At 41.0% G+C, this 25,349-nt stretch overlaps 1 protein-coding gene and 1 long non-coding RNA gene across 2 annotated transcripts; one reads left to right on the plus strand and one right to left on the minus strand.

Moving 5' to 3' along the window:
- Positions 1 to 249: 249 nt before the first annotated feature.
- LOC112679023 (putative ankyrin repeat domain-containing protein 20A5) lies at positions 250 to 14,574 on the plus strand. Its single transcript, XM_025478526.3, has 5 exons — positions 250 to 1,216; positions 5,421 to 5,535; positions 5,693 to 5,866; positions 12,718 to 12,821; positions 13,114 to 14,574. The coding sequence occupies exons 1-5, from the start codon at positions 954 to 956 to the stop codon at positions 13,154 to 13,156; spliced, it is 699 nt and encodes a 232-aa protein (XP_025334311.1). The 5' UTR covers positions 250 to 953; the 3' UTR covers positions 13,157 to 14,574.
- Positions 14,575 to 14,580: 6 nt separating this feature from the next.
- On the minus strand, positions 14,581 to 21,281 carry LOC125752982 (uncharacterized). The gene is made up of 3 exons (XR_007403732.1): positions 20,662 to 21,281; positions 17,304 to 17,450; positions 14,581 to 14,717 (listed from the first exon to the last, which is right to left on the minus strand). It is a non-coding gene; the product is annotated as an uncharacterized LOC125752982 (long non-coding RNA).
- Positions 21,282 to 25,349: the final 4,068 nt, after the last annotated feature.

A 25,349-nucleotide genomic window follows, 5' to 3' on the forward strand; every position in this document is an offset into this window, starting at 1 on the left:
TGGAGAAAGTTCCATGTGCACTTGAGAAGAATGTGTTTTCAGTTGAGTTTGGATGTAAAGTTCTGTAGATATCTGTGAAATCCATCTGGTCCAGTGTATCATTTAAAGCTCTCGTTTCTTTGGAGGTGTTGTGTTTAGAAGACCTATCAAATGTAGAAAGCGCTAGATTGAAGTCACCAAGTATAAGTGTATTATTATCTAAGTATGTCTTAAATTTGGTTATGAATTTGGTTATTAATTGATTGATATCAATTCTTCTGGTGGAGGGGCCTTTGTGCTGACTTTCAGGTGTGGGCACTTGGGGGAGCTGATCAGCCCCCTGCGTGGTGCAGGGCTCAATGAGTGATGTTATTTTTTTATTTTAAATTTTAAAAATTTTTATTATTTATGATAGTCACAGAGAGAGAGAGAGAGAGAGAGAGAGAGAGAGAGAGAGAGAGAGGCAAGACATAGGCAGAGGGAGAAGCAGGCTCCCTGTGGGGTGTGCGATGCAAGACTTGATCCCAGGAACCCCGGATCATGACCGAAGCCAAAGGCAGATGCTCAACCACTGAGCCACTCACAGGCCCAGAAGACTACATTTCCACACCCCAGAGGATTTTGCAAATGTCCCCAAATTCTCAGTCATCCCACCAACTTCTAAAGGGAAGCCAGCCAGCTCACAGGGGATCTCAGAGATTTGAGAGGCTTGGGCCTCCTCGCATATATGCTTTGGGCACCCTTGGCCACTGCCCTCTGTGCGCATGCGCAGGGATGCCAGCTTCTGAGGTGCGCAGGCGCATTCGCATTTAGCAGCGTTGCTAGGTTACACTGGTTCTGCGTAGGAAGATTCTAAGTCGTTGGGCTTAGTCCCTGAGACATTGAGGCGAGGCCCACTTGCCTTATTGCTGGCGCGGGAGTGTATCGCACTAGAGGCGGTGAAACCTGTGTCACTGAAGCCTGTCGGCTTCATTATGAAAAAGAGATCTACAGCGCGGAATGGGTGGGGCCTGCTGCGCTTCGGCTTCAACCTCAGGCCTCTGAGGGTCAGGTCGCCGCCTATGACTATGACTGTTGACAGCTTCCACAGCCCCGGTCCCGGATACCACATCAGATATCAAGATCTCCGGGGAATCCACAGAGCTGTGATTGAGGGCGATACAGAAAAAATGCAGGAGATACAGCAGTTGCTGGTTTTTGGTTTACATGACTTAAATAAAAGGGACAGGAAGAACAGGTAACAGGGCTTTTGAGGCGGGCGGGAGGAGTCGGGGCGAGCAGTAGAGGGGCTCATGACATTAAAAGCAAAAATTCTGGAGTTTGATTCAGCCACAGACACAAAAAAAAACGCCTCTGAATCAGAAAGTAATATTAGCAAAATAAAAGAGAATGTACTTGCAAAATATTTACAACATATGTTTTGGAGAAAAAGAACATCTTCGTTTTACAGGGAAGTTATTACAGGAATGAGATAGGGGCCCCTGGATGGCTGAGTCAGTTGGCCTCTTCTGACCTCCTCTCAGGGTCATGATCTCTGGGTCCTGGAGCTTAGCCCCTGGTGAGGCTCCCTGCTCAGTGGAGAGTCTGCTTTTCTCTTTCCCCCTCCCCTCTGCTGGTGTTCTTAATTTCAAATAAATAAAATATTTTAAAAAGAGGCATAAAATCCCATTTTCCATCTCAAGCTTTGTGAAGATAAGGAATGATGTTACTTATACTACTTAAAATTTAAGTTGTTTTGGACTTTTCAGATAGTTTGGTGGTTATGTACCACATTGAAAAATAAGTATTTCCTTGAGCCATGAAGCTTATTGATGTAAAATATCTTTAGGAAATAATTAGAAATAAATAATATACAATATGCTATTCTCAGCACTATTTACAATAGCAGTGTATTAAGGAGTCACTTAATGGCCTGTATTCGTAAATGGCAGTGTATCCAGAGGCTGGACTACTATGTGACCACTGAATGTGGCAGAGATAATTGATACACATTAACATGCAAAGCTGTACTTTGGATCATTAAATGAGTGAAAAATTGTTTTGATGATACAAACATATAAGCAGACAATGGTTTTGAGTTAGCCAAAAAGATGTGCAAATATAAAATTAGTTATCTTCAAACATTTGGATTCTAAGTGGATTTTTCATTTTCTTAAAATCTGTGATTTCTATAGGAAAGATACATAAAAATTCTAAGAAAGGTTTATTATCAATGAACTAATCCAGGAGAACAAGAATATGAATCTTGTGTAGACAAAAAATAGTTTCTACTTATTTACTTTAAAGAGATTTTATCGATTCATTTGAGAGAGAGACCAGGCAAACAAGCAGCAGGGAGGGGCAGGGGGACAACAAGCAGAAACCCATGGAGCAGGGAGCCTGATGATGTAGGGCTCGATCCCAGGACCCCTACACTTGAGCCAAAGGCAGATGCCTAACTGATTGAGTCACCTAAGCGCCCCTCTTCCTATTCAAAAAAAATTGATGGGAGAGGATTGGTATTTTCTAACAACCGTTAGCCTCTTCAGAACTAAGGGGAATATTTTTATCTGTATTGTAGGTTGTATTATGCATACATTAAATATATACATACGGTTTTATTTATTTTTATTTATTTTTTTAAGGATTTTATTTATTTATTCACGAGAGACACACACAGAGAGAGAGGCAGAGACACAGGCAGAGGGAGAAGCAGGCTCCATTACAGGGAACCCGACGTGGGACTCGATCCTGGGTCTCCAGGATCACACCCCAGGCTGCAGGCGGTGCTCAACCGCTGCGCCACGGGGGATGACCTATACATATGTTTTTATTATGTGCAGCTTTATAACATCTAATAAGTGAACGGTTAATGATTTTATTTTGGTTAAATCCTTATAAAAATAAAAAATAAAAAATACAAATGGTATTGCAAAACCTTATAGAATTTTTGTTGTATCCCTCTTCTGAAAAAAAATTAAAAAATAGCAAATACACATTTTATTGCTATTTCAAAAATATTAGTTTACTTCACAAAAGTTTTCTTTAAAAATATTGAACTTTCTTGGTGCCTTGGTGGCTGTTTGTTGAGCATCAGACTCTTGATTTTGGCTCTGGTCATGATGTTAGGATTGTGGGGTTGAGCACCCTGTTGGGCTCCATGTTCAATGGGGAGGCTGCTTGAGATTGTCTCCCTATCTCTCTGCCCCTCTGCCCTTCACCGCACTCCTGCATTCTCTCTTTTTCCAAGAAATAGATAAATCTTTAAAAACTACAGAGCTCTCCAAATGAATTTTTTAATAATAAATTTATTTTTTATTGGTGTTCAATTTGCCAACATACAGAATAACACCCAGTGCTCATCCCGTCAAGTGCCCCCCTCAGTGCCCGTCACCCATTCACCCCCACCCTCCTCCCCTTCCACCACCCCTAGTTTGTTTCCCAGCGGTAGGAGTCTTCATGTTCTGTCTCCCTTTCTGATATTTCCTACCCATTTTTCCCCTTCCCTTCTATTCCCTTTCACTATTATTTATATTCTCCAAATAAATTTATGTATTCTTTCAGTCCATTTATTTCTCAGACAAACCTGAACACAAGTTATGTAGCAGACATAGTCTACTCAGGATCTTTTCAATTTTAAAAAGACTTCAGGGACTCCTGGGTGACTCAGTGGTTGAGCATCTGTCTTTGGCTCAGGGAGTGATCCCAGAGTTCTGGGATCGAGTCCCACATTGGTCTCCCCGTGAGGCACCTGCTTCTCCCTATGTCTGTGCTTTCTGTCTGTGTCTCTCATGAATAAATAAAATCTTAAAAAAGAAGACTCCATGTTGCCCAGTATGAGCAAGATGAGAAATTTTATGTATTTAGGTTTTAAGGCTTTCATTTTTAAGTAATCTCTCTACCCATCATGGGGCTGGACATTTAAGGACACATGCTCTACAGACTGAGCAAGCCAGGCACTCCTAAGATGAGAGATTTTATTTTATTTTGTAAATGATAAAAGATGTATTTATTGTAAAAAGAAAAAGAGAAGGTCATGGGAGGGGAGGAATAGAAGGAAAGCGTGGATCTCAAGCAAAATCCACCCTGAGCATGGAGCCTAATGTGGGCGTCTGTCTTCATGACCGTGAGATCATCCCGAGCTAAAACCAAAAGTTGGACACTCAGTCAACTGAGCCACCCGGGTGCCCCTAGGTGAGAAATTTTAAATGGAAGTATTAGGACTTAATCTCACGTGAAACTTTTCCTTGGAACTTCCTGTCAAAGGAAAACATTTCTGAATCAGAAATTGTAAAAGATTACCTTTACCTGCCCTTTTGACATTGCAATAATACTAAATACTAATATTGGTAATTGAAAATACTTGATTTCTATGAATCTAAACATTTTCTATTAATTAAAATGCTTAGTAAAATGAGCTTCCCACCACCCCCCCAAAAATAAAAGAACTCTCCCCGTTTATTTGAATCCTGAGTTTCTTTTGACTTAAAATCCCTTGAAACTTAAAGTAAGGGTTGCTTTAAAAAAATTCTTTGGCTCTTTTAGTCCTCTCTTCTCATAATGCTTTCAACTACTGAAAATTATTTTAGCTCTTGAACAATGTAATTCCAAGCATAGGACTAGAAGTGCAACAGACCTGTTGTATATGTCACTATTATTTCACTTAAGACACACCGTAGATTGTATGATGCCCCACTATTTATGTACCAAGAAGAAATTTTTAGAAATCATGCCAGTTATAGTTTTAAGACATTTTGAATTAGAAATTGGATTCCGATGTCAGAGATATTAAAAGGTGACAAAATGAGCATCTTGGAATCATTGAAATAGAGTATTCTTGCTCATCCTTAAACGTAGCTGCAAAGTGGGCATAATTGGATTGTTTTCCCTAATTGTAGTGGGTCTTTGTAAGTTGTAGTAATAGCTATAATAATATTTGTGCTAGGAACTAGTATTCTAAAACTTTGCATGGATCCTCATTTAAGGATCACGACAAGAGGTCTTGTGAGATAAGTACCTTTTATTTTATTTATTATTACTATTGTTTTGTAACCTCTATAACCAACAGGGGTCTCGAACCCCTGGCTCCCGAGATCGAGTGACATGCTCTTCAGAGTGAGCCAGACAGGCGACCTGAGACAACTATTTTTATGCCCATTTTGTGGATGAGGAAATTGCGATAAGGCTAAATGGTCACTGTGAAGCGACAGAGTTAAAGTGGGAATCAAACCCAGGTTGAGCTGCCTCCTGAGGTCATGCTCTTCCTAAACAGATAGGCTGCTCTTTTAATAGAGCGGTGAAGAATCACTAATAAATATTGTACTTTCTTCCAAAGAAAACTAAATCTTTGTTTTGGAGTCATGAGAATAATACAGTATTTAACATTTACAATTCTGTGAATTAATTTGAATGTTTTGGAAAGGTACACTGTAATTTCCTGACAAGTCCTTTCATGCTTACAGGACGGCTCTCCACTTGGCGTGTGCCATTGGGAGTGTAGATATGGTGAAGATCCTGGTACTTTCTCAATGCCAGCTAAACCTCCGTGATGGAGAAAACAGGACAGCTCTCGTGAAGGTGGGTGGTCACACCTATGTCTGCCTGAGGTGGATTGGATTGAAGTCCTTGGAATGAACATTTGTTGCAATTAAACATAACTCATTGGTGAAACTTGTGGCATGTTTCCTTTCAGTTCCCAGAATTTACATTCTGTTTCTCGTTATAATGCTGACAGGCTGTACAATGCCAAGAAGAGGCATGTGTAGATATTCTTCTCAGAAAAGGTGCTGATGTAAATACTAAGGATTTCAAGGACAACACCGCTCTCCATTATGCGGCCTATGAGGGAAATATCTCAATAGCACGCAAGCTGCTTTTGAATAAAGGAGATATAGAGGCCAAAAACAAGGTACAGGTCAAGTTTTTTTTACAACGTATTTCACATTATAAATAAATAAATAAATAAATAAATAAATAAATAAATAAATAAATCAGTAAATCAATCAGTAAATAAATAAATAAATGTAGCTGCAAAAGGTTTTTCAACATGTATATGTAGATATATTTGTACTATAGCACATATATATATGAAGACATCGACACTGAATTTTATACAGCAGGTCCTGTCATCATGGAAACAACTCCAAAACCAAGGCAGAGGGAGGGAAAGAGAAAAGTAATGCATATAGTAAGGAAACATTCTGTCTGCTAGCTACCCTTCCACCCCAGAAAGAAAATCTTCCCCTTTGTGCCTGGGAGTAGATGGTGCCCTCAGAGCCCACAAAGGATTGAAGGCCTAGAGGGGAGTGTGGTGTTGATGGAGGCCGAAAGCTGTGCAGGGGCTTAGGAAATGGATGCTTCTGGGGATGAGTAGGAGACCGTGACCCAGAGGAGTAGCTTGGGTGAATGTAAATGGGAGGAGAAAGCAGCAGGTTGTAATAGGCCTTGGGCACTCTAGGCCCTAAGGTTCAGAAGATGAGAGCAGGGGGATCAGGTCATGACATCCTACAGGTGGTATCTGCTTGTGCTGGTAGCCACTCTGCCAGCCATGTACCACGGTGAGGCCTCCCATTCCGGAGAGTAGCTCCTGCTCAGCCTATGTAGTTCCTCAGTGGGGTGGTAGGTGTGCATGGGGAGCTGGTGATGACCACACTTGCCAGTCTCCCTGTGCTTTCTTTGACGTGCATTACCTTCAGTCGCTGCCCTTGCAGAAACACTGTTGTGTGCCATAGATAGGGTCGATTTTTCATATTTGGAAGCTCAAACATTTCCTGGATGAAAATATTTTGAAATAACTGTCTAAGCTTTTGCTTTAAATAACACTTTTTATTTTTGAAGATTGTATTTATATGAGAGAGAGCAAACATGAGTAGGGAGGAAAGGCAGAGGTAGGGGAAGAAGAGGCCTTCCCACTGAGCCAGGTAGCCTGATGCACGGGGCTTGATGTCAGGAGTGGGATCGTGACCATAACCAGAGAGAGATGCTTCACCCACTGAGCCCCCCAGGCTTACCATAATACTTCTTCCTTCCTGCCTTCCTTTTTTTAATTAAGCTTTTTTATTTATTTATTTTTTCACCTCACACTCTGGGGTTTATGTACTTATTTTATCTTTTAGTTTTTTCTTTTTAAATTTTTTTAGTTGGAGTTCAGTTTGCCAAGAAAGAGCACAGGACCCAGTGCTCATCCCGTCAAGTGCCCCCCCCTTGGTGCCCGTCACCCAGTCACCCCAACCCCCCACCCACCTCCCTTTCCACCATCCCTTGTTTGGTTCCCAGAGTTAGGAGTCTCTCATGTTCTGTCCCCCTCACTGATATTTCCCACTCGTTTTCTCTGCTTTCCCCTTTATTCCCTTTCACTCTTTTCTATTCCCCGTATGAATGAGACCATGTAATGTTTGTCCTTCTCCGATTGCCTTACTTCACTCAGCATAATACCCTCCAGTTGCATCCATGTTGAAGCAGATGGTGGGTATTTTTTGTTTCTAATTGTTGAGTAATCTGTGGTATATGTCCACAATGGAATATTACTCAGCCGTGAGATTTTATTTTTTGCGGGGGAGTGAGCATGTACAAGCAGGGGGTGTTGTGGGGGCAGAGGGAAAAGAAAGAGAGTAAGAATCTGAAGTAGACTTTGCGCTGAGTCTGTCGCAGCGCTGGATCTTATAACTCTGATCATCACCTGAGTTAAGACCAAGAGTCAGATGCTCAATGGACTGAGCCACTCAGTTGCCCCTAAATAATGATACCTCTAAAGAAGCATTAGAGAAGGCAAGTTTCTTTTATGTATTTATGGCAAATATTTATGAGAACACAGAATGTGTTCTGAAACTTTATTTTCAAAAATGTTTTCTCACCCAGTTTGTTTTCTTATTTAGTGTCAAACAACAGAGGAAAGCAAAATTTGCCTTGGAAATAGGCTTTGTCTTAAAACACAAAACAAGTGTATTTTACAATATCAAATCTTGCTGCTGTTGAGAAGTTCCTATTTGATCAAAAAGTGATTGATTAACACGGTCAGAGTTTGTCTTTTATCAGCCTTGACTTAAGAGGGACAAAAGAGGGGCAAAGGAGAAAGCAGTCAGGAACATGCAGAGCGATTTAGAAATTTGGCAAGTGAGGGGAAATATCAAGACAAGGTTTTGGGATTGTGTTTGTTTTTCTTAGTGTTTATGTTTAGGTAAGGAGTCTTCAATTTTCAGGGATAATAATTCTTACTTTACGAACCAGTGAGTGTGTTGTAAACTTATATAGAGATCAATTCTAGGAGGACTCTAAGGACATCAGATTGGCAGTAAACAGGTGGTTGAATGGGCACAAAAAGGGACGCCTGTGTGGCTCAGTGATTGAGCATATGCCTTCGGCTCAGGGCATGATCCCGTGGTCTCCCGAATCGAGTCCCACATGGCACTCCTTGAATGGAGGAGCCTGCTTCTCCCTCTGCCTGTGTCTCTGCCTGTCTCTCTCTCTTTCTCTCTCTCTCTCTCTCTCTTTCATCTCTCATGAATAAATCAATAGAAATCTTAAAAAAAAAACAAAAAGTGGACAAGCAGAGGAAAGAACACAGTATAGTATTTTGCAGCTATAGCCACTTAGATACGAGTCTAAACTCTGCTTGCAAATCTAGAATGTCTTGATGGGAAGGATGTAAGGAGTGTGTAAATAATGGAATCAAGTTGCATTTTGAGTTTACTAGTCCTTGTTCTACCTCTAGCCATGGAAATTGAATGCAGGTTTGATAAGTGACTCATTTCTGTTTTTGGCTGAATCCTCAAGTGATAGGGAGAATTGGCCACATAGGTGAAAGAGGAGACTGGCATGGTTGTGTACTGTACTAGTTCTCAGCTAGACTTGTGCTGGTGAATCACAGTCAACTAGGGAACTTTAAAAGAATTTACAAGCCTAAACTGTCCCGTGAAGATTTCGATGGAGTGAATCCAATAACGTGTGTACGCAGAAATTTGGAAATAGGGTTTTGAGATTCTGTTACAACTCTTGGCTAACAACTACTGAATGGGTAGGTATACATATACAAATTTAGAGATGTAAAAATATTAAATCTCTGGAAGAGATTTAACTGAAGTTGGATACTGGCTACTTCCTTCCACTCTCTCCAACATTAGCCTTTCATCTGTCTGTATCTCTTTGAGAATTACAGATGAAAATTATTGGTCATCTCGTTGGCTTGAAAAATAATTACCTTTTCTTCCAACTATCAGTCATTCACCGGCACCCAGATGGGAAGTCTTTATGAGTAGTCTTTTAATAAGTAGAGTCTGACCCTTTAAAGATTTTACGTGTTTTGCTACCATTCTGATTATTACAAGCAGGGTTTTCCCAATTGCAGCAGTAGAAATCCGTGAACCTTCTTTTTTAGTTGAAGCTGTGCGATAGACTATCTTAGGATGTCTTTCAAATTCATAGGGCCCTGGCATAGTGCATAATCACTACTGTGTTAAACATTCAGCATGTAGTTAGTGACAATACAGATGGTAATTGTTTTAATAACTTTGCTTCAGCATTCCTCTGAACTCCTGTCTGTTCGGTTAGCAATGTGAGGGAAGTAAATACAAATAGATTGTAGTTGAAACAAGCATTGGAAAATTCTGACAGTAGGTGTTAATGAGTCTTCACAGCAATTTTCCTTAGAAGGTGGGGCCTAATTTGTTGGTAAAACATGATCCTGATGCTTTAGGAAAGGTTTGATGTCCAAGTGTTTGTTTTACGCACGGCCATTGGAAACAGTCACAGCAAATAGAAAAACACAAGTAGGCTATAGACTAAATGTGGCCCCCGGATGTATTTAGTTTCCACTGTCAGTTGAGCTAACATTTAAAATTATGGCACGCATGTAGAACTCTGGATTTTGAGCTTTTCTTACAGATCACTTCTGGTACCTTGAGCCCATGCTGCTGTTTGGTATGCTGTGCAGAGGCTGTCCCTTTATAGGAGGCATGTGTCTCCAGTTTGCTCGTGTCCCCGCCTAGGTTCTTCACTGACTCGTGTCACCTGCTTTGCCTCCATAAGCACTGAGTTTACAATTACTGTTTTATGGTATATGTTGACAAAGATTTCAAGATTTTCAAGACACTCCATATTTAATTTGTAATATATATTTTGTATTTTATGTTAATTTCTTAGGATTGGGATTGAATTTTCTGTTTCTTTGTCAGCTTATTTTTTTCATTACTTTATTCAGTAATTGATGAGAGACACACAGAGAGAGGCAGAGAGCTAGGCACAGGGGGAAGCAGGCTCTCTATGGGGACCCTGATATGGGCTCGATCCCAGGACCCTGGGATCATGATGTTCACCCTCTGAGTCACCCAGGGCCTCGGGATGAATTTTCTAAGTTAAGAATTGAAAGTCGTTTTTTTTCACAAACATTTTTTCTATATATGTACAGTAATCATGTACCTTTTGGAATATCTGCAAGCCATGTGAAGTTAATCCTGGTTCTACTTGGATAGATTATGCATATTTCAGACAGTATTCTCTTTCTCCTTGGTATTATTCCCTAAATACGCAATTTATATAGTAGCTTTTATTATACTAAAAATAATCCGTATAAAGCAGTATTAGAATTTTTGAATAATAGTTTTTACTTAATCTCAGTTTCCCAACATGTAAACACCCAGTGCTCATTCAGTATTAGAATTTTTATTGGTAAGTCATGACATTTTTATTTCTGATTTACACTTAGTCTAAATTATAAAATAATCATAAATAGCAATGATAATAGAAACTAGAATACAAACAGGTTTTTTTAGAAGTAGATGTGCATTAGGTTCTCAGAATGAGTATAGTAGAGAATAAAATCTCATTGACTTATTTCACTTAGCATAATACCCTGAGTCAGTCAGAGAAAGACAATTATCATATGATCTCATTCATATGTGGAACTTAAGAAACAAGACAGAGGAGAAGGGGAAGAAGAGAAAAACTTAAACCAGAGAGACTGAGGGAGACAAAGCCTAAGAGACTCTTAATCATAGGAGCCAAACTGAAGGTCACTGGAGGGGTGGAGTGGAAGGATGGGATAACTGGGTGATGGACATTAAGGAGGGCACATGATGGAATGAGTCCTGGGTGTTACATAAGACTGAGGAACCACTGACTTCTACCTCTGAAACTAATAGTATGTTATATGGAAATGAATTTGAATAAAAGGGTAAAAATGAGAAAAATCTCATACTGAGCTTTCTAACAGTTAAGATAAAACTTTATCATGGTATAATAGGAGAAAGTCCAAGGACTATTTATTTAGTTATTTATTTTTAATATTTTATTGTTCTTATTTTTTATTTTAAACAAAAAAACCCACAATTTTTTATTGGAGTTCAATTTGCCCACATAAAGAATAACACCGAGTGCTCATCTCATTGTGGGCCCACCTTAACCAAAGATTATTTAGTATTAAGTGGTCAAAATTCATTTGAAGCTTCTTTCTTTTATTTTTATTTATTTACTTTTCTTTTTAATTTTTAAAAGGTTTCTTTATGCATTTTAGAGAGACAGCACACACATGCACAGGCTTGTGGGGGTGGGGGAGGTGGAGAGGGAGAGGGAGAGAGAGTGTCTTAAACAGACTTGGTGCTCAGTGCCAGGGGAGCCCCGAATCCAATGTGGGGCTGGATCCCACGACCCTGAGATCACACCTGAGACAAAACCAAACGTCCCTCAACTGCCTGCACAACCCAGCTGCCCTGAAACCTAGCTCTTTTCATTCAGAGTCCATCTCCTTAGTGACTCATTTGGAGCTGGAGTGTTTTATGTTGACATCTGGGATCCCCATACCATTGATAGATGAGAATCCAGCAAGTTTGTACAACCTGGAGAAAACCCTTACCTTTATTGGAAAGTTCTTAAAACTATATCCCTGGGAACTCTTGTTTCTCAAGTATTAATGTTTGCTACAAAAGAAGGAATTGTCAAATGGGGATAAGCAAATGTAAATGGGGTTCATTTGTGCTAGATGTATAGTGCAGTTTTGTAATGTTTCATAAACATAGATGATCATTGAATCTTTCTTTTGGGGCACAGTATCTCTTGCAAATCATGTGTTCTTTGGAATATAATTGAAGAAACACTACTCCGGAGATATCCATTAAAATCAGTAACGATACTTTAAATATTTACTACTATGTTTTAGAGAGTGGAGATACAGAGATAAAAAATAACCCCTCCCCTCTAGAATCTTTTGGTTTAGATGGTGCAGAATAAAATAACTAGGGTATACCATGATATATATTGTGAGAGAAGCAAAGATTCTTGGAGCCAGGCAATGTTTGAAGCGAGTTTGTGGAATGACTGCAGGTAATCTGTTGAAGAGGAAGAGGAGGTCTATTCTATTATTTTTATTTTAGTTTTTAAAAAGACTTTATGTTTTTGAGAGAGACAGAGAGCGAGCAAGCAGGAGAGAGAGCACGAGTGGAGGGGAGGGGCAGAGGGAGAGGGAGAAGCTGACTCTTTGCTGCAGAGGGAGCCCAAGGTGGGACTCCATCCTGAGACCCTGGGATCATGACCTGAGCTGATGAGCTGAAGGCAGATGCTTGACCAACTGAGCCACCCACGCTCCGTGAGAAAGCAGTATTTTAAAAAGAAGGAGCAGCTGGTGAAACCATGGAGGGCTGAGAACGAAAGGGCTAATTTTATTTACTTTCTATGTTACATGTTTAAGTTACAGGATCGTTCAGAATTTTTACGATTCATTATCCAAATATGTAATTTTGTAAATTATAAATTTTGTTTGCACTCCTACAGGATGGCCTCACACCGCTTTTACTTGCTATAAATGAAAAAAAAGAGAAAATGGTGGCATTTTTAGTAGAAAAAGCAAATATAAATGCAGTTGACTACGCTAAAAGGTAAGGTTTTTTTTTTGTGAATCTTAGTATTTGGTAAAGAGTGGTAACAATTTCTCAAGGCGGAAAGTTTAACTTAATAAGAAGAGTATAAGTATAGTGAAAAATGTCAGCATGTGATCGGTTAGGTAGAAAACAATTACTCTGACAGGACAAGGTGAAGAACATTGTATAGTATAATTCAGAATCCTTTGTAATATAGATTGATGTCATTTGCAATAGTTTTTTTTTTCTGTATGATTTTACAGTAGCTAAAAGTGTTTCTTGTTGAAATTGTGAGTTTTTTCTTTTTTAGCTCAGAGCTTGATGCCAGAGTCCGGGAATTGAGCCCCACATAGGGCTCCCAGCAGGGAGCCTGCTTCTCCCTCTGCCTATGTCTCTGCCTTTCTTTCTGTGTCTCTCCTGAATAAGGAAATATAACTGAGAAAAAAAAATTTAGAGAGTCCAAGCAGAAACCTCTGAAACTGTCTCCAAGCCTTCATTTGGTAGGGTATACCAAAAACAACCCTGCATCCTAGCAGAGGTGCAGTGGGATAGTGCTAAAGGATGAAAGGCTGGTGAGCTCTATCACATTTCTGCTTGATTCACTAGTCTGGCCCATTCAGAGACAGGATAGATTGTGGCAAATATCTGTAGTTACTGTCAACTTAAACAAAGAGTAATTCCAGTCATAGTTATTGTGCGCCTCTTATTGCTTCCAGAACAGATTGATAAGACGTCAGGTACATGGTATGTGTCACCACTGATTTGGCAAATGCATTCTTTTCTAGTCCGCTAGTGAATCAGAAATAGTTCATATTCATAGAGTATAGGCAAAGTGTTCATTCATTTAATTTGCCTCAGCGTTTTATTAACTCATGGAGCTAGACCATTTGAACATCCCCAGAATATCTCATTGGCCTATCATATTGACACCATGCTAATTTGACATGAGGATCAGTAAGAGGCTATAACGCTTTGGGCCCTTGGTAAGACGGCATGAATTGACATATCCGTGAAGTTTTGAGGCATCCAGTGGGCATGCCAGGATATTCTCGCAGGAGTGAAAGAAAAATTGCCACATTTTGAATACCTTTTCACAAAGACAGAAACTGGGAGACCTCTTTGGGTTCTGGAGGTAGCATATTTTACGCCACTAATTCTCAATGCGTTGGGGGTGGGGTGGTGGGAGAAGAATTCTGCTCCTCAGGGAGCATTTGGCAGTGTCTGGAGACCTGTTTTTTGACATGTCAAAAGCTGTACATACTTAATGTATCGAATTCAGTGAGTTTGTGGATAAGTATAGACCTCTGTGAAATCATCAATGCCTTAAAGCCATAGTCCTACCCATCACCTCCCAAAGTCTCTTCCTGGTCTCATTAATTAATTAATCAATTAATTGGTAAGAACACTTAACATAAGCTCTACCCTCTTAGCAAAGTTTAAGTATACAATGCAGTATTATTAGCTATAGACACTGCTAACAATAGATTCGTCCGGAGACATTTCCGATCCTCACAACTGAGGATGTTGCTGGCATCTAGTGGGTCGATGTCAGGAGTGCTGGTAAACATACCCAAGAGAGGCCTCCACAACAATCCACCATGTCCATGGTACAAGGTTGGGAAACCTTGTCCTACATTGAGTACTCGTTTCATCCATACACCTTGGTGAAACTAAGGAATGCAATACTTCAGTGGTCTCAGAGCAGATGAATTGTGCAGCAGGTGCAGGCTGTGCTTAGGAGTCCTCACTGCTTTGGTCACAGGATCCAGTAGACCCTATGCTATTCATGGTGTCAGTGGTGGGGAAAAGTTGTACCGTGGATCTCAGGGCAAGCCCCTGTTGGAGAATCAGAGCACAGGCCCTCGGGGTTTTCTGATCTTGAGTCCCCATCAGAAGCTTGCCTGTAGAGGGGTCCTACGGGAGACAGAAATGACTTGGTTTTAGTATTCCTTCTGTGCTAAGTCATTGGCTGGACACAGCCTAGCAGAGACACAAGGCCTTGGTGTGAGTGCTACAGTGGATATGAAAATGTAGCAGCTGTCTATATTTTGAGCTGCAGTTCAACTGTGCTCTCTATGGTAGATCCTCTAGAAGACAAATCCAAAGAGTGCAACTCCCTGGCCTCTATATTAGTCTGGGTCCAATCGGAAGACAGATATGACATAGTATTTTAAACAGTGGAAGTAAATATAAAGAATTACTAAATGATGAGATAGTAATGAGAAGGTGGGACAGAGAAGTCTGAAGACAGTACCACAGAAGAGCTAACTTGGGAGGGGGGGTCCAAAGTTGCTAAAGAAGGTGTGATTGAAGCACGATGGATGGCAGAGAAGTTTGAGTCCTGTATGTCTGACTTCCTCTGCGCATCCAATTACCAACCTCAACTCATTTGTGTCCCAGAGGGTTGTTCCTGTTAGCCTGGAGATTGAGTGCTGGCCCTGGCCCATGTTCCGGTTTGCTTCCCTTCTTCTTCTTCTTCGTCTTCTTTCATCTTCATCTTCATCTTCATCGTCTTTGTGTTCTCCGTCTCCTTCTCCTCCTCCTTTCCTTCTTCTTCTCTTCTTCCTATCTCCTTCCTTTCTCTTCCTCCCTTGCCACCCCCGCTTCACCAGCATCAGAAGTAGTCTTCCCAGCTGTGCACTCCAGAGCATGCAGTCCGGGCCTCAGCCAGTGACCTTTCTAAAATGGATACCATGCCCCTAGCAAATGCTGTTGACACCCTACTCACTCTCTGCATCCAGTCCTTAGTCTTAACTCTGCTGTATCCCTACGGGGTTTGTTGCATCCTTCTGCATGTGCATATGATACACTGGAGGCCTTGCACTGCTCTGCTGGACGGTGGGCTCATTGTTCCCTGACCCTCCCTATACATCCATTTATCAGACAGGACTCCCTGCACTCCTGAAGGGTAGTTCCTGTTTGCATGCTGAGTAGCACGGACTAGCTTTGGCCGGGCAACTCTGACTGCAGTTCCGACATCTCCTTCAATGAGACCTGAATCCCAGCCTTGGGATTTACCCATTTGGGTAACCTTTCTTGGGTAATCTTGCACCTTAGGGTATTTGGATTTCTTTTCTCATCTTTATAGTTGATCTCCTGTTATAGTTCATCATTTTTTATATTAAACGTTCCCTGTTGAAATTACTAAGTGGTTTGTCTCTTGTTTGGATCCTCACTGATACACTATCCCTTCTTTTTGGAATGTGCTTCTCTCCCTCTCACTGGCTAACCCCTACTCGTTAAGTTTTAGCTTTGATATTGCTTCTTCCTGTGCATCCATCCCTGAGTCACTACCCTTATTTTTACATGACTCCGTAGGCCCTTTGTGCTCACCCTAAATGTGGCATTAAACTCGCCTCTACTCCATGAACACCGCAATGTCATGTTTGTTGTTCCCTCACTGACTCCCACAATGCCAGAATACAGGTTTTCAGTACACGTTTCTGATTTAATTTTGTGGTCCCTTTGAGGTGGTTCTCCCAGGTCAGGGATTTTTAGTAGACCATGGCCCAGATCATCCTCAACACACTGGAGCCCTCAAATTCTCATCATAGTTTAATTACGACATAAATTCAGTTTTCCTCGGTAGATAGAGTGGACTGCAAGGGAAGAGATATCCAAAGGAATGAATAAACAGTTATGAAAAACTGTTGGTTGTTTTTAAAAGATTTTTATTTATTTGAGTGTGAGAGAACACAAATAGGGGTGGAGACAGAGGAAGGGGGAGAAGTAGACTCCCTGCTGAGCAGAGAGCTGGAGGCAGGGCAACCCCAAGGCCCCTGAATCCTGACCTGAGCTAAAGAAGCCTTATTTTTATAAGATCTTATTTATTTATTCATGAAAGACACAGAGGAGAGAGAGAGAGGCAGAGACCCAGGCAGAGAGAGAAGCAGGCTCCATGCAGGGAGCCTGACGTGGGACTCGATCCCGGGACTCCAGGATCTCGCCCTGTGCCAAAGGCAGGTACTAAACCGCTGAGCCACCCAGGGATTCCCTTAACGAAGCCTTTTAATGGACTGAGCCAGCCAGGTGCCCCTATGGAAAGTGTGTGGTGAATTTCTTGGCAACTCTTAAAAGGAGGAGACATGACAGCCCTGAAGTAGAATTGGAAAACCTGAGCTAAGGGATTTGGTAAAGCATTCATATCTCAGTTGCTTTTCATCATAAAAGATACATTACTCTAACACTTTGTTATTTTCATTGGTATAACTACCAAATGAGTATGCAGCAAAGTTGAACCAGGACATACATGAGACTCATGGGGATGGGAGTTCTAATCAGGAACTTTCTAGAGGATGTCTGTTCTAGATCCGAAATGGTTTTCCACAGAAGTCTGGGAATTGGAAATCTTAGGTTTCAGGTGATTGTGAGAAAGTCTTTGGGGGATCCACTTAGCATTCGACCAAGGAACAAAGAAGCTCAGAGTTGGACTACCATATACTCTTTGAGTATCTCTGATCTATACAAAAACACTACAGTCAACCAAATTGTTCAACTTACCTGGAGTCCTGGTGTGGAGTTCCTGTCTCCTTATAGCCTAGTAATGCCGTTGCCTCTCATCGCAGGTTGCGTTAGGAAATGTCAGTCTTCTAGTCAATTGTCACTACACAGAGCCTCTACTGGTCTCATAAGTCACCCTGGGGAATTCTAAGGGGACAAAAGATAATTTTCTAGCTGGCACCTGTAAGAGACAAATGCTTGATGCTCATAGTTGCAATCATTCACACGCACCAATACCATTTGGTCTAGCTAAGCTGAATAGGGCCAAGAAATGGTTTCTTGTTGTTGTTCCTTTGTTTTTGTTCATTGCTCCTCCACCAATGAACATGATCTGCCCTGGAACTAGCCACCCTCTCAGAAGGGACCCTAGTGGTCTCCAGAGTTCTGTAGCTCATTCCAGCAGCAGTTTCTGAAGATGCAGACCCCCTTAGTTTCTAGGTTGCTCATTCCAAACTACTTCTTGTCAAATCATGCGACCTACATGCACAAAATGGCATTAAATGGCCTCTGAAATAAGTGCCTACACTTCTATCTATGCGTTTGTCTTGCTGTAAAAACAGACACCAAACTTCCCAATTTTGCTGGTGCATCTTGTGCCAACAGTGGCTTCTGTTAGGTTTTGTTGGTCAATTTCTTTCTTTCTTTTTTTTTTAAAAGATTTTACTGATCTATTTGACAGAGAGAGAGAGAGAGAGAGATCTATTTGACAGAGAGAGAAAAAACAAGGATAAGGAGCAACAAAGGGAGAGGGAGAGGCAGTTTCCCCACAGACCAGGTAGCCTGATATGGGGCTTGATCCCAGGACCCTCAGATCCTGATCTGAGCTGAAGGCAGATGCCTGACTAAGCCCCCACCCCCTCCCTTTTCTAAGCAGGCTATAGTCCCAACAGGAGGCTTAAACTCCCAACCCCAAGACCAAGAGTTGCATATTCTATCAACTAAGCCAGTCAGGGGCAGCTCCTACTTTGGTTAATCCTTAAAATCATTAACAAATGTAATAGGAATCTGGTGAGTTTAGGGGTAGCTAGTTTTGTATTAGCTGTTGTCATGGGTTTGCTCCTGCTTTTTTCTATCTGCCTCACCCAGAATATCGCCTGTAGTCCAGTTGTAATTAATTAATGGATCAATTACCACCACATTCAAAGGAGTTTCTGTAGACATTCGTATACAGCCTCTGTGTGTGTGTGTGTGTGTGTGTGTGTATCACATACACATAAATATGAACAGCCTATCCTGTTTGTATTTTACTTGATTTTTTTTTTCAACCACATCATACCATTCTTCGATGTATATCTTTCTGGTGAAATCTTTCCCATCCAATTCGTGCCTTCCCTGAGTATCTACGAGAAACTGCCAACTTTTGTTAACAAGCATGTAGTTTAAAATGTGCTTTATTCTCATTACCAAATAAATATACAGATATCAAAAGAGTGACCACTTAGAAGTTATAATCAGAAAATATATCACTTCATTAGAAAAAAGAAAAAGCCAGGATATAAATACATCACGAAGTGTATGCAGGATTTACATAAGGGAAAAAAAAAACCTCCTGGAAGCTAAGGAGGGATGTCAAATAAGACTTAGGCACAAAGACATAACATACATCTAAATACACTGATTCAGGGAGATTGATTCTGTTAACATTAATTCTCTTAACCTAATTACAAATTCTCTCCATGAATTCTTTAAATTTGGCATAATGATTAAAAATATATCTCCAGTAGCATAGAGGTAAATATCGCCAAGAGAATACTGAAGGAGAAGATTAAGAAGGGGAACTATGGACCTGCATTGGATACTAAAGCATATGTATAAAGCAGTTAAAATACTAGAGTACTGATTGATACAAGGCAACTGGTCAATTGAATCCAGTGTAAAACCCAGAAAAAGAAAACCATAACAGAATTTATGATAAAGTGGCATTTTAAGCTAGGTGAGAAAAGATGGGTTATTTAGAAGCAAATAGCTATTTTTTTTAAAGAGTTCTTAAATGTTGGGGCGCGGGAGCCTGTGTGGCTCAGTTGGTTAAGCCTCTGTTTATTTTTATTTTTCGTGTTTGTTGATTTTAGCTCCTGTTCCTCCGTCTCTCTCCCTCACCCTCTGTACCTCTCTCTCTCTCAGAAAAAAAAACAAAAAAAACAAAACAAAAAAACAAAACTTAAATGTTGCACCACACTGCAAACTAAATCTTGGATTGATTAAAGGTTCAATTGGGGAATAGCAGCAAAAACTAAAAATAAAGAAAATGTAAACGTAAGGCTGGGCCAAATGGGAGGATTAGGAGGCATGCAGAAACGGGTTTTCATTTCATCTAGGGAATGTGAATTGTTCTCCCCTTGTGAGCTTGCACTTGATGATACACATTGCCAAGTCTGACCATGAGAACAGTTTTCTGTTGGCTGCATCCGCTGCATTCCATGGAGACTGACAGGGGTCCCGAGGGATGTGGAAGAGGAATAAACTGAGGGAGAGCATTCGTTAGGGAAGTATTCTGGGGGAACGTGCTTTCATGCACTCTAGCCCTAGTCGTATGTAAATACTACGTTTTTTTTTTTTCCTTGAGATTTCATTTATTTATTCATGAGAAACTCAGGGAGAGGGAGAAGCAGTGTCCCTGCGGGGGAGTCTTGTGCGGGACTTGATCCCAAAATCCAGGATCAGGACTTGAGCTGAAAGCATACGCTCAACCACTGAGCCACTCAGGGGCCCGGAAGACTGCTTTTCCACACCCCAGAGTCTTTTGCAAATGTCCCATAATGCTCAGCCATCCCGGCAACGTTTGAGGGGAAGCCAGCCCAGCTCAAGGGGCCGCGGAGATTTGAGAGGCTTGGGCCTCCTGGCACATGCGCTTTGGGCACTCTTGGCCATGGGCTCCTTGTGAGCAGGCGAGTGACGCCAGTTTCTGAGGTGCGCAGGCGCATTTGTGTTTAGCTGCATTGCCGGGGTACATTTGTTCTGCAGAGAGAGATTTTGGACCCCGGTGCTCAGTTGCTGGGACGTTGCCGCGAGGCCGGCTTGGCTTATCTCCAGCACTAAGTGTTGAGCTGTAGAGGCGGCGAAAACCTGTGTCTGAAGCCTGAAAGCTTTGCGATGAAGACCATGTTTAGCTTCACGGGTAAGAGGGGCGAGCTGCCCTTGGGCTTCAAGATCGGGCGGCGGAGGGCCGCCCAGCCCGCGGCATCTGAGTGGTACCAAACTCGCCAACCTGGGCCCTGGGTACCACATCCCAGACAGGTCTCAGAAAGATCCACAAAGCAAAAGTGGCAGGGGATTCTGTTGCTGGGAGACCAGAGGAACAGGTGATAGGGACTTTGCAGCTGGCGGGGAGGAGGCAAGGAGGTCGGGGAGAGGCACTCACCTTGCTGGCCTGAGTCTGGAGAGCTGAGCCCTGGGTGACCACCCAGGGCGCTTGGCCGTCTTTCTTCTGGTGGCCCCGCAGCACGTACCTAGGTCGTGGAACCTTACCTGGGGTCTACTCCGGCCCACTGAGCAACAAAACGTCTTCAGCTGCCTTTGGACCCCTTCGTATCTCCGTAGGGAGCGCTTTACAGACAGTTTTGATGTGATTTAACGGATTTTCAACAGTAGTAGAAAGGAAATTAAGGGGATGCCTGGGTGGCTGAGTGGGTGAGCATCTGCCTTTGTTTCAGGTTGTGATCCTGGGTCCTGGGAACCCCAGTCGGGTTCCTGGCACGGAGCCTGTGTCTCCCTCTGCCTATGTCTCTGCCTCTCTGTCTGTGTCTCGGAATAACTAAAATCTTAAAAAAAGAAATGAAATTACGTATATGTAGTAGTTTGTTTTTAATGGACATCCTATACCAATGTTATTAAAGAGAGCATGCTGAGAGAAGTAATTCCCAGAATTACTTTGGATACAGGGCAGTATCTGACTTCTATCTGTGTACAGTTTGTACCTATATTATTTACTGAGGGACCTTGGAAGGAGATTTGGAAATGGGTAGATGGTTCTGACTGTGAATAGGAAGTCTCATTTTTCTGAAAATGTGTACTCTTCCCGTGTTTATCAGTATTCCATGACGCAATAGAAACGTTATGGTTTTAGAAATTCTGAGCTTATTATACGTGCGGTCTCTGTTCTTTTCATTGTGATAAAATTAAGAAAAATTTTGCAATCACTCACTATATTGTACACCTGAACTTTTTTTTTTGTAAGATTTTATTTATTTATTCATAGAGACAGAGAGAGAGAGGCAGAGACACAGGCAGAGGGAGAGGGAGAAGCAGGCATCATACAGAGAGCCTGACATGGGACTGGATCCAGGGTCTCCAGGATCACGCCCCGGGCTGCAGGCGGCGCTAAACCGCTGCGCCACTGGGGCTGCCCTGTACACCTGAACTTAATACAACGGTGTATGTTAACAAACTGGAACTAAAATGAAAACTTGAAAAAAAAATTTTATAGAATACCTTCCAGTTATTAAAATGTACCTTAAACTTCTTCAAATTTTTCGTTGACTAACAGCTGAAAAGACAGATAAATGAATGGAACAGATAAGAAAATGCCAAACACCTAAGTATATGTTAAGACTTTGTAACTTGATGCTGGTGACATTTCATATTAGTAGGAAAAGGTGAATCATTCATAATGTTGATGACATATCTGCTATTTGGAGAAAACTAGCTAGAATTTAATCTCATAAAAATAAGTTCCAGATGGAATACAGATTAAAAATGTTAAATATGCAAAATACAGTACAAGAGAAGAAAACATGAACGCTTCTATGCCCATTTTTTATGTTGACCAAGACCATTCTTAAGAATGACTTTAAAAGCAAGAGTTCGGGCAGCCCAGGTGGCTCAGCGGTACAGCGCTGCCTTCAGCCCAGGGCCTGATTCTGGAGACCTAGGATCGAGTCCCACGTCGGGCTCCCTACATGGAACCTGCTTCTCCCTCTGCCTGTGCTCTGCCTCCCTCTCTCCCCCTGTGTCTCTCACAAATAAAGAAAATCTTAAAAAATAATAATAATAAAATAAAAGCAAGAGTTCTGGAGGTTGATTCAGCCACATAAAAAATTAAAACTCTCTGTATATCAGAAAATAATATTAATAAAATAAAAGAGAATGTCCTTGCAAAATATTTACAACATATGTGTATCAGATACAAAAGAATATGTTTTACAGGGAAGGTATTAAAGGAATGAAATAGGGGGTCTCTGGGTGGCCCAGTCAGTTGGCTGCTTCTGACTTCCTCTCAGGGTCATGATCTCTGGGTCCTGGGATTCAGCCCCTGGTGAGGCTCCCTGCTCAGTGGGGAATCTGCTTCTCCTTCAGCCCCTCCCCTCTGCTGGTGCTCTCTCTGTGTCAAAAAAAAAATCTAAAATAAAAAAGGAGTAAAATCCCATTTTCCATCTGCAGGCTTTGTGAAGATAAGGAATGATGGTACTCATACTCCTGGTTAAAGTTGTTTTTGACTTTTCAGATAGTTCGGTGGTTAAGTCCCAATTGAAAAATATGTATTCCTTTTACCCATGAATTTTATTAATTTAAAATATCTTTAGTAAATAATTAAAGATAAACAATATACTATATGCTTTTCTCAGCACTATTTACAATAGCGGTATATTAAGAACTCATTTAATGGCCTTTATAAATAAGTGGCAGTGTATCCATAGGCTGGACTACTATGTGACCACTGAATGTGGCAGAGATAATTGATACACATTAACATGCAAAGCTGTACTTTAGTGGATCATTAAATGAGGGGAAAAATGGTTTGATGATACAAACACATAAGCAGACAATGGTTTTGTGTTGGCCAAAAAGATGTGAAAAATATAAAATTAGTTATCTTGAAACATTTGGATTGTAAGTGAATTTTTCTTGTTTCTTAAAAAAAAAGTCTGATTTCTACAGGAAAAGGTATATAAAAATTCCAACAAAGGTTTATTATCAATGAAGTAATCCAGGAGAACAGCAAGAATATGAATCTTGTGTAGGCAAAAAGAATTTCTATTTATTTACTTTTAAGAGGTTTCATTGATTCATTTGAGAGGGAGAAATCAGGCACATGAGCAGCAGGGAGGGGCAGGGGGACAAGCAGAAACCCCGTGGAGCAGGGAGCCTGATGATGTAGGACTCGATCCCAGGACCCCGAGGTTCATGACTTGAGCCAAAGGCAGATGCCTAACTGACTGAGTTACCCAGGTGCCCCTCTTTCTATTAAAAAAGAAAAATTGATGGGCGAGGATTGGTATTTTCTGACAACCTTTAGCCTCTTCAGAACTCAGGGGAATATTTTTATCTGTATTGTAGATTTTATTATGCATACGTTAAATATATACATATGATTTTGTTATGTGCAGCTTTATAACAAGCAATAAGTAAATAACAATAAAATTTTATTTTAGTTAAATCCTCATGAAAATAAAAAATACAAATGATACCGTGATAGCTTATAGAACTTTTGTTGTTTCCCTCTTCTGAAAAAAAGTAGCAAATATAAATTTTTATTGCTATTTCAAAAGTATTAGTTTACTTTACAAAACTTTTCTTTAAAAATATTGAACTTTCCTGGTGCCTTGGTGGCTGTTTGTTGAGCATCAGACTCTTGATATTGGCTCTGGTCATGCTCTTAGGATTGTGGGGTTGAGCCCCCCGTCAGGCTCAATGTTCAATGGGGAGGCTGCTTGAGATTGTTTCCCTCTCCCTCTGCCCTTCACCGCACTCATGTATTCTCTCTTTCTCAAAGAAATAGATAAATCTTTAAAAACTATTGAACTCTCCAAATGTATTTATTCTTCAGTCCATTTATTTCTCAAACAGAACCTGAACACGGGTTACGTAGCAGACATAGTCTACTCAGGATCTTTTCAATCTTAAAAAGATTTCATGTTGCCCAGTATGAACGAGATGAGAAATTTTATGTATTTAGGTTTCAAAGCTTTCTTTTCTTTTTAGTTATTTATTTATTTATGATAGTCACAGAGAGAGAGAGAGGCAGAGACACAGGCAGAGGGAGAAGCAGGCTCCATGCACCGGGAGCCCGATGTGGGACTCGATCCCGGGTCTCCGGGATCGCGCCCTGGGCCAGAGGCAGGCGCCCAACTGCTGTGCCACCCAGGGATCCCGGTTTTAAAGCTTTCATTGTTAAGTGTAATCTCTCCACCCAACGTGGGGCTTGACGTTTTAGGACACATGGTCTACTGACTGAGCCAGCCAGGCACTCCTAAGATGAGAGATTTTATTTTATTTTGTAAAAGTTAAAAGACGTATTTATTTTAAAGGGAGAGAGAGGGTCATGGGAAAGGGGAGGGACAGGGGGAGAGAGAGGAACCCAAGCAAACTCCACCCTGAGCATGGAGCCTAATGTGGGGTTCCGTCTTACGACCTTGAGATCATCCTGAGCCAAAACCAAAAGTTGGACACTCAATCAACTGAGCCACCCGGGTGCCCCTAAGGTGAGAAATTTTAAATGGAAGTATTAGGACTTAATCTCACCTGAAGCTTTTCCTTGGAACTTCCTGTCAAAGGAAAACATTTCTGAAGATCAGAAATTGTAAAAGATTACCTTTACCTGCCCTTTTGACATTGCAATAATACTAAATACTAATATTGGTACTTGGAAATACTTGATTTCTATGATTCTAAACATTTTTCTATTAATTGAAATGCTTAATAAAATGAGCTTCCCCACATCCCCCCCTCCAAAAAAGATAAAATGAGCTGTGCCTGTTTCTTTGAAATCCGAGTTTCCTTTGGCTCAAACTTCCTTGAAAAGCAAACTAAGAATTACTTAAAAATATTCTTTTGCTATTGTGGTCTCTTTTACCCGTCATGTGCTTTCACCTACTGAAAATTATTTTAGTTCTTGAACAATGTAATTCCAAGCATAGGACTAGAAGTGCAACAGACCTGTTGTATATGTCATTCTTTCACTTAAGGCACACTGTAGATTGTATGATGCCCCACTATTTATGTACCAAGAAGAAATTTTTAGAAATCATGCCAGTTATAGTTTTAAGACATTTTGAATTAGAAATTGGATTCCGATGTCAGAGATATTAAAAGGTGACAAAATGAGCATCT

Source organism: Canis lupus, chromosome 2 (genome assembly GCF_003254725.2).
Source record: "Canis lupus dingo isolate Sandy chromosome 2, ASM325472v2, whole genome shotgun sequence".
NCBI lineage: Eukaryota > Metazoa > Chordata > Mammalia > Carnivora > Canidae > Canis > Canis lupus.

What these genes read in the sequence shown, in the direction of transcription:
- LOC112679023 (XM_025478526.3), top strand. Translation starts at nt 954, where the DNA reads ATGAAAAAGAGATCTACAGCGCGGAATGGGTGGGGCCTGCTGCGCTTC. An exon ending in AAAAGGGACAGGAAGAACAG is followed by an intron (nt 1,217 to 5,420) that starts GTAACAGGGCTT and finishes TCATGCTTACAG; the next exon opens with GACGGCTCTCCACTTGGCGT. An exon ending in ATATAGAGGCCAAAAACAAG is followed by an intron (nt 5,867 to 12,717) that starts GTACAGGTCAAG and finishes GCACTCCTACAG; the next exon opens with GATGGCCTCACACCGCTTTT.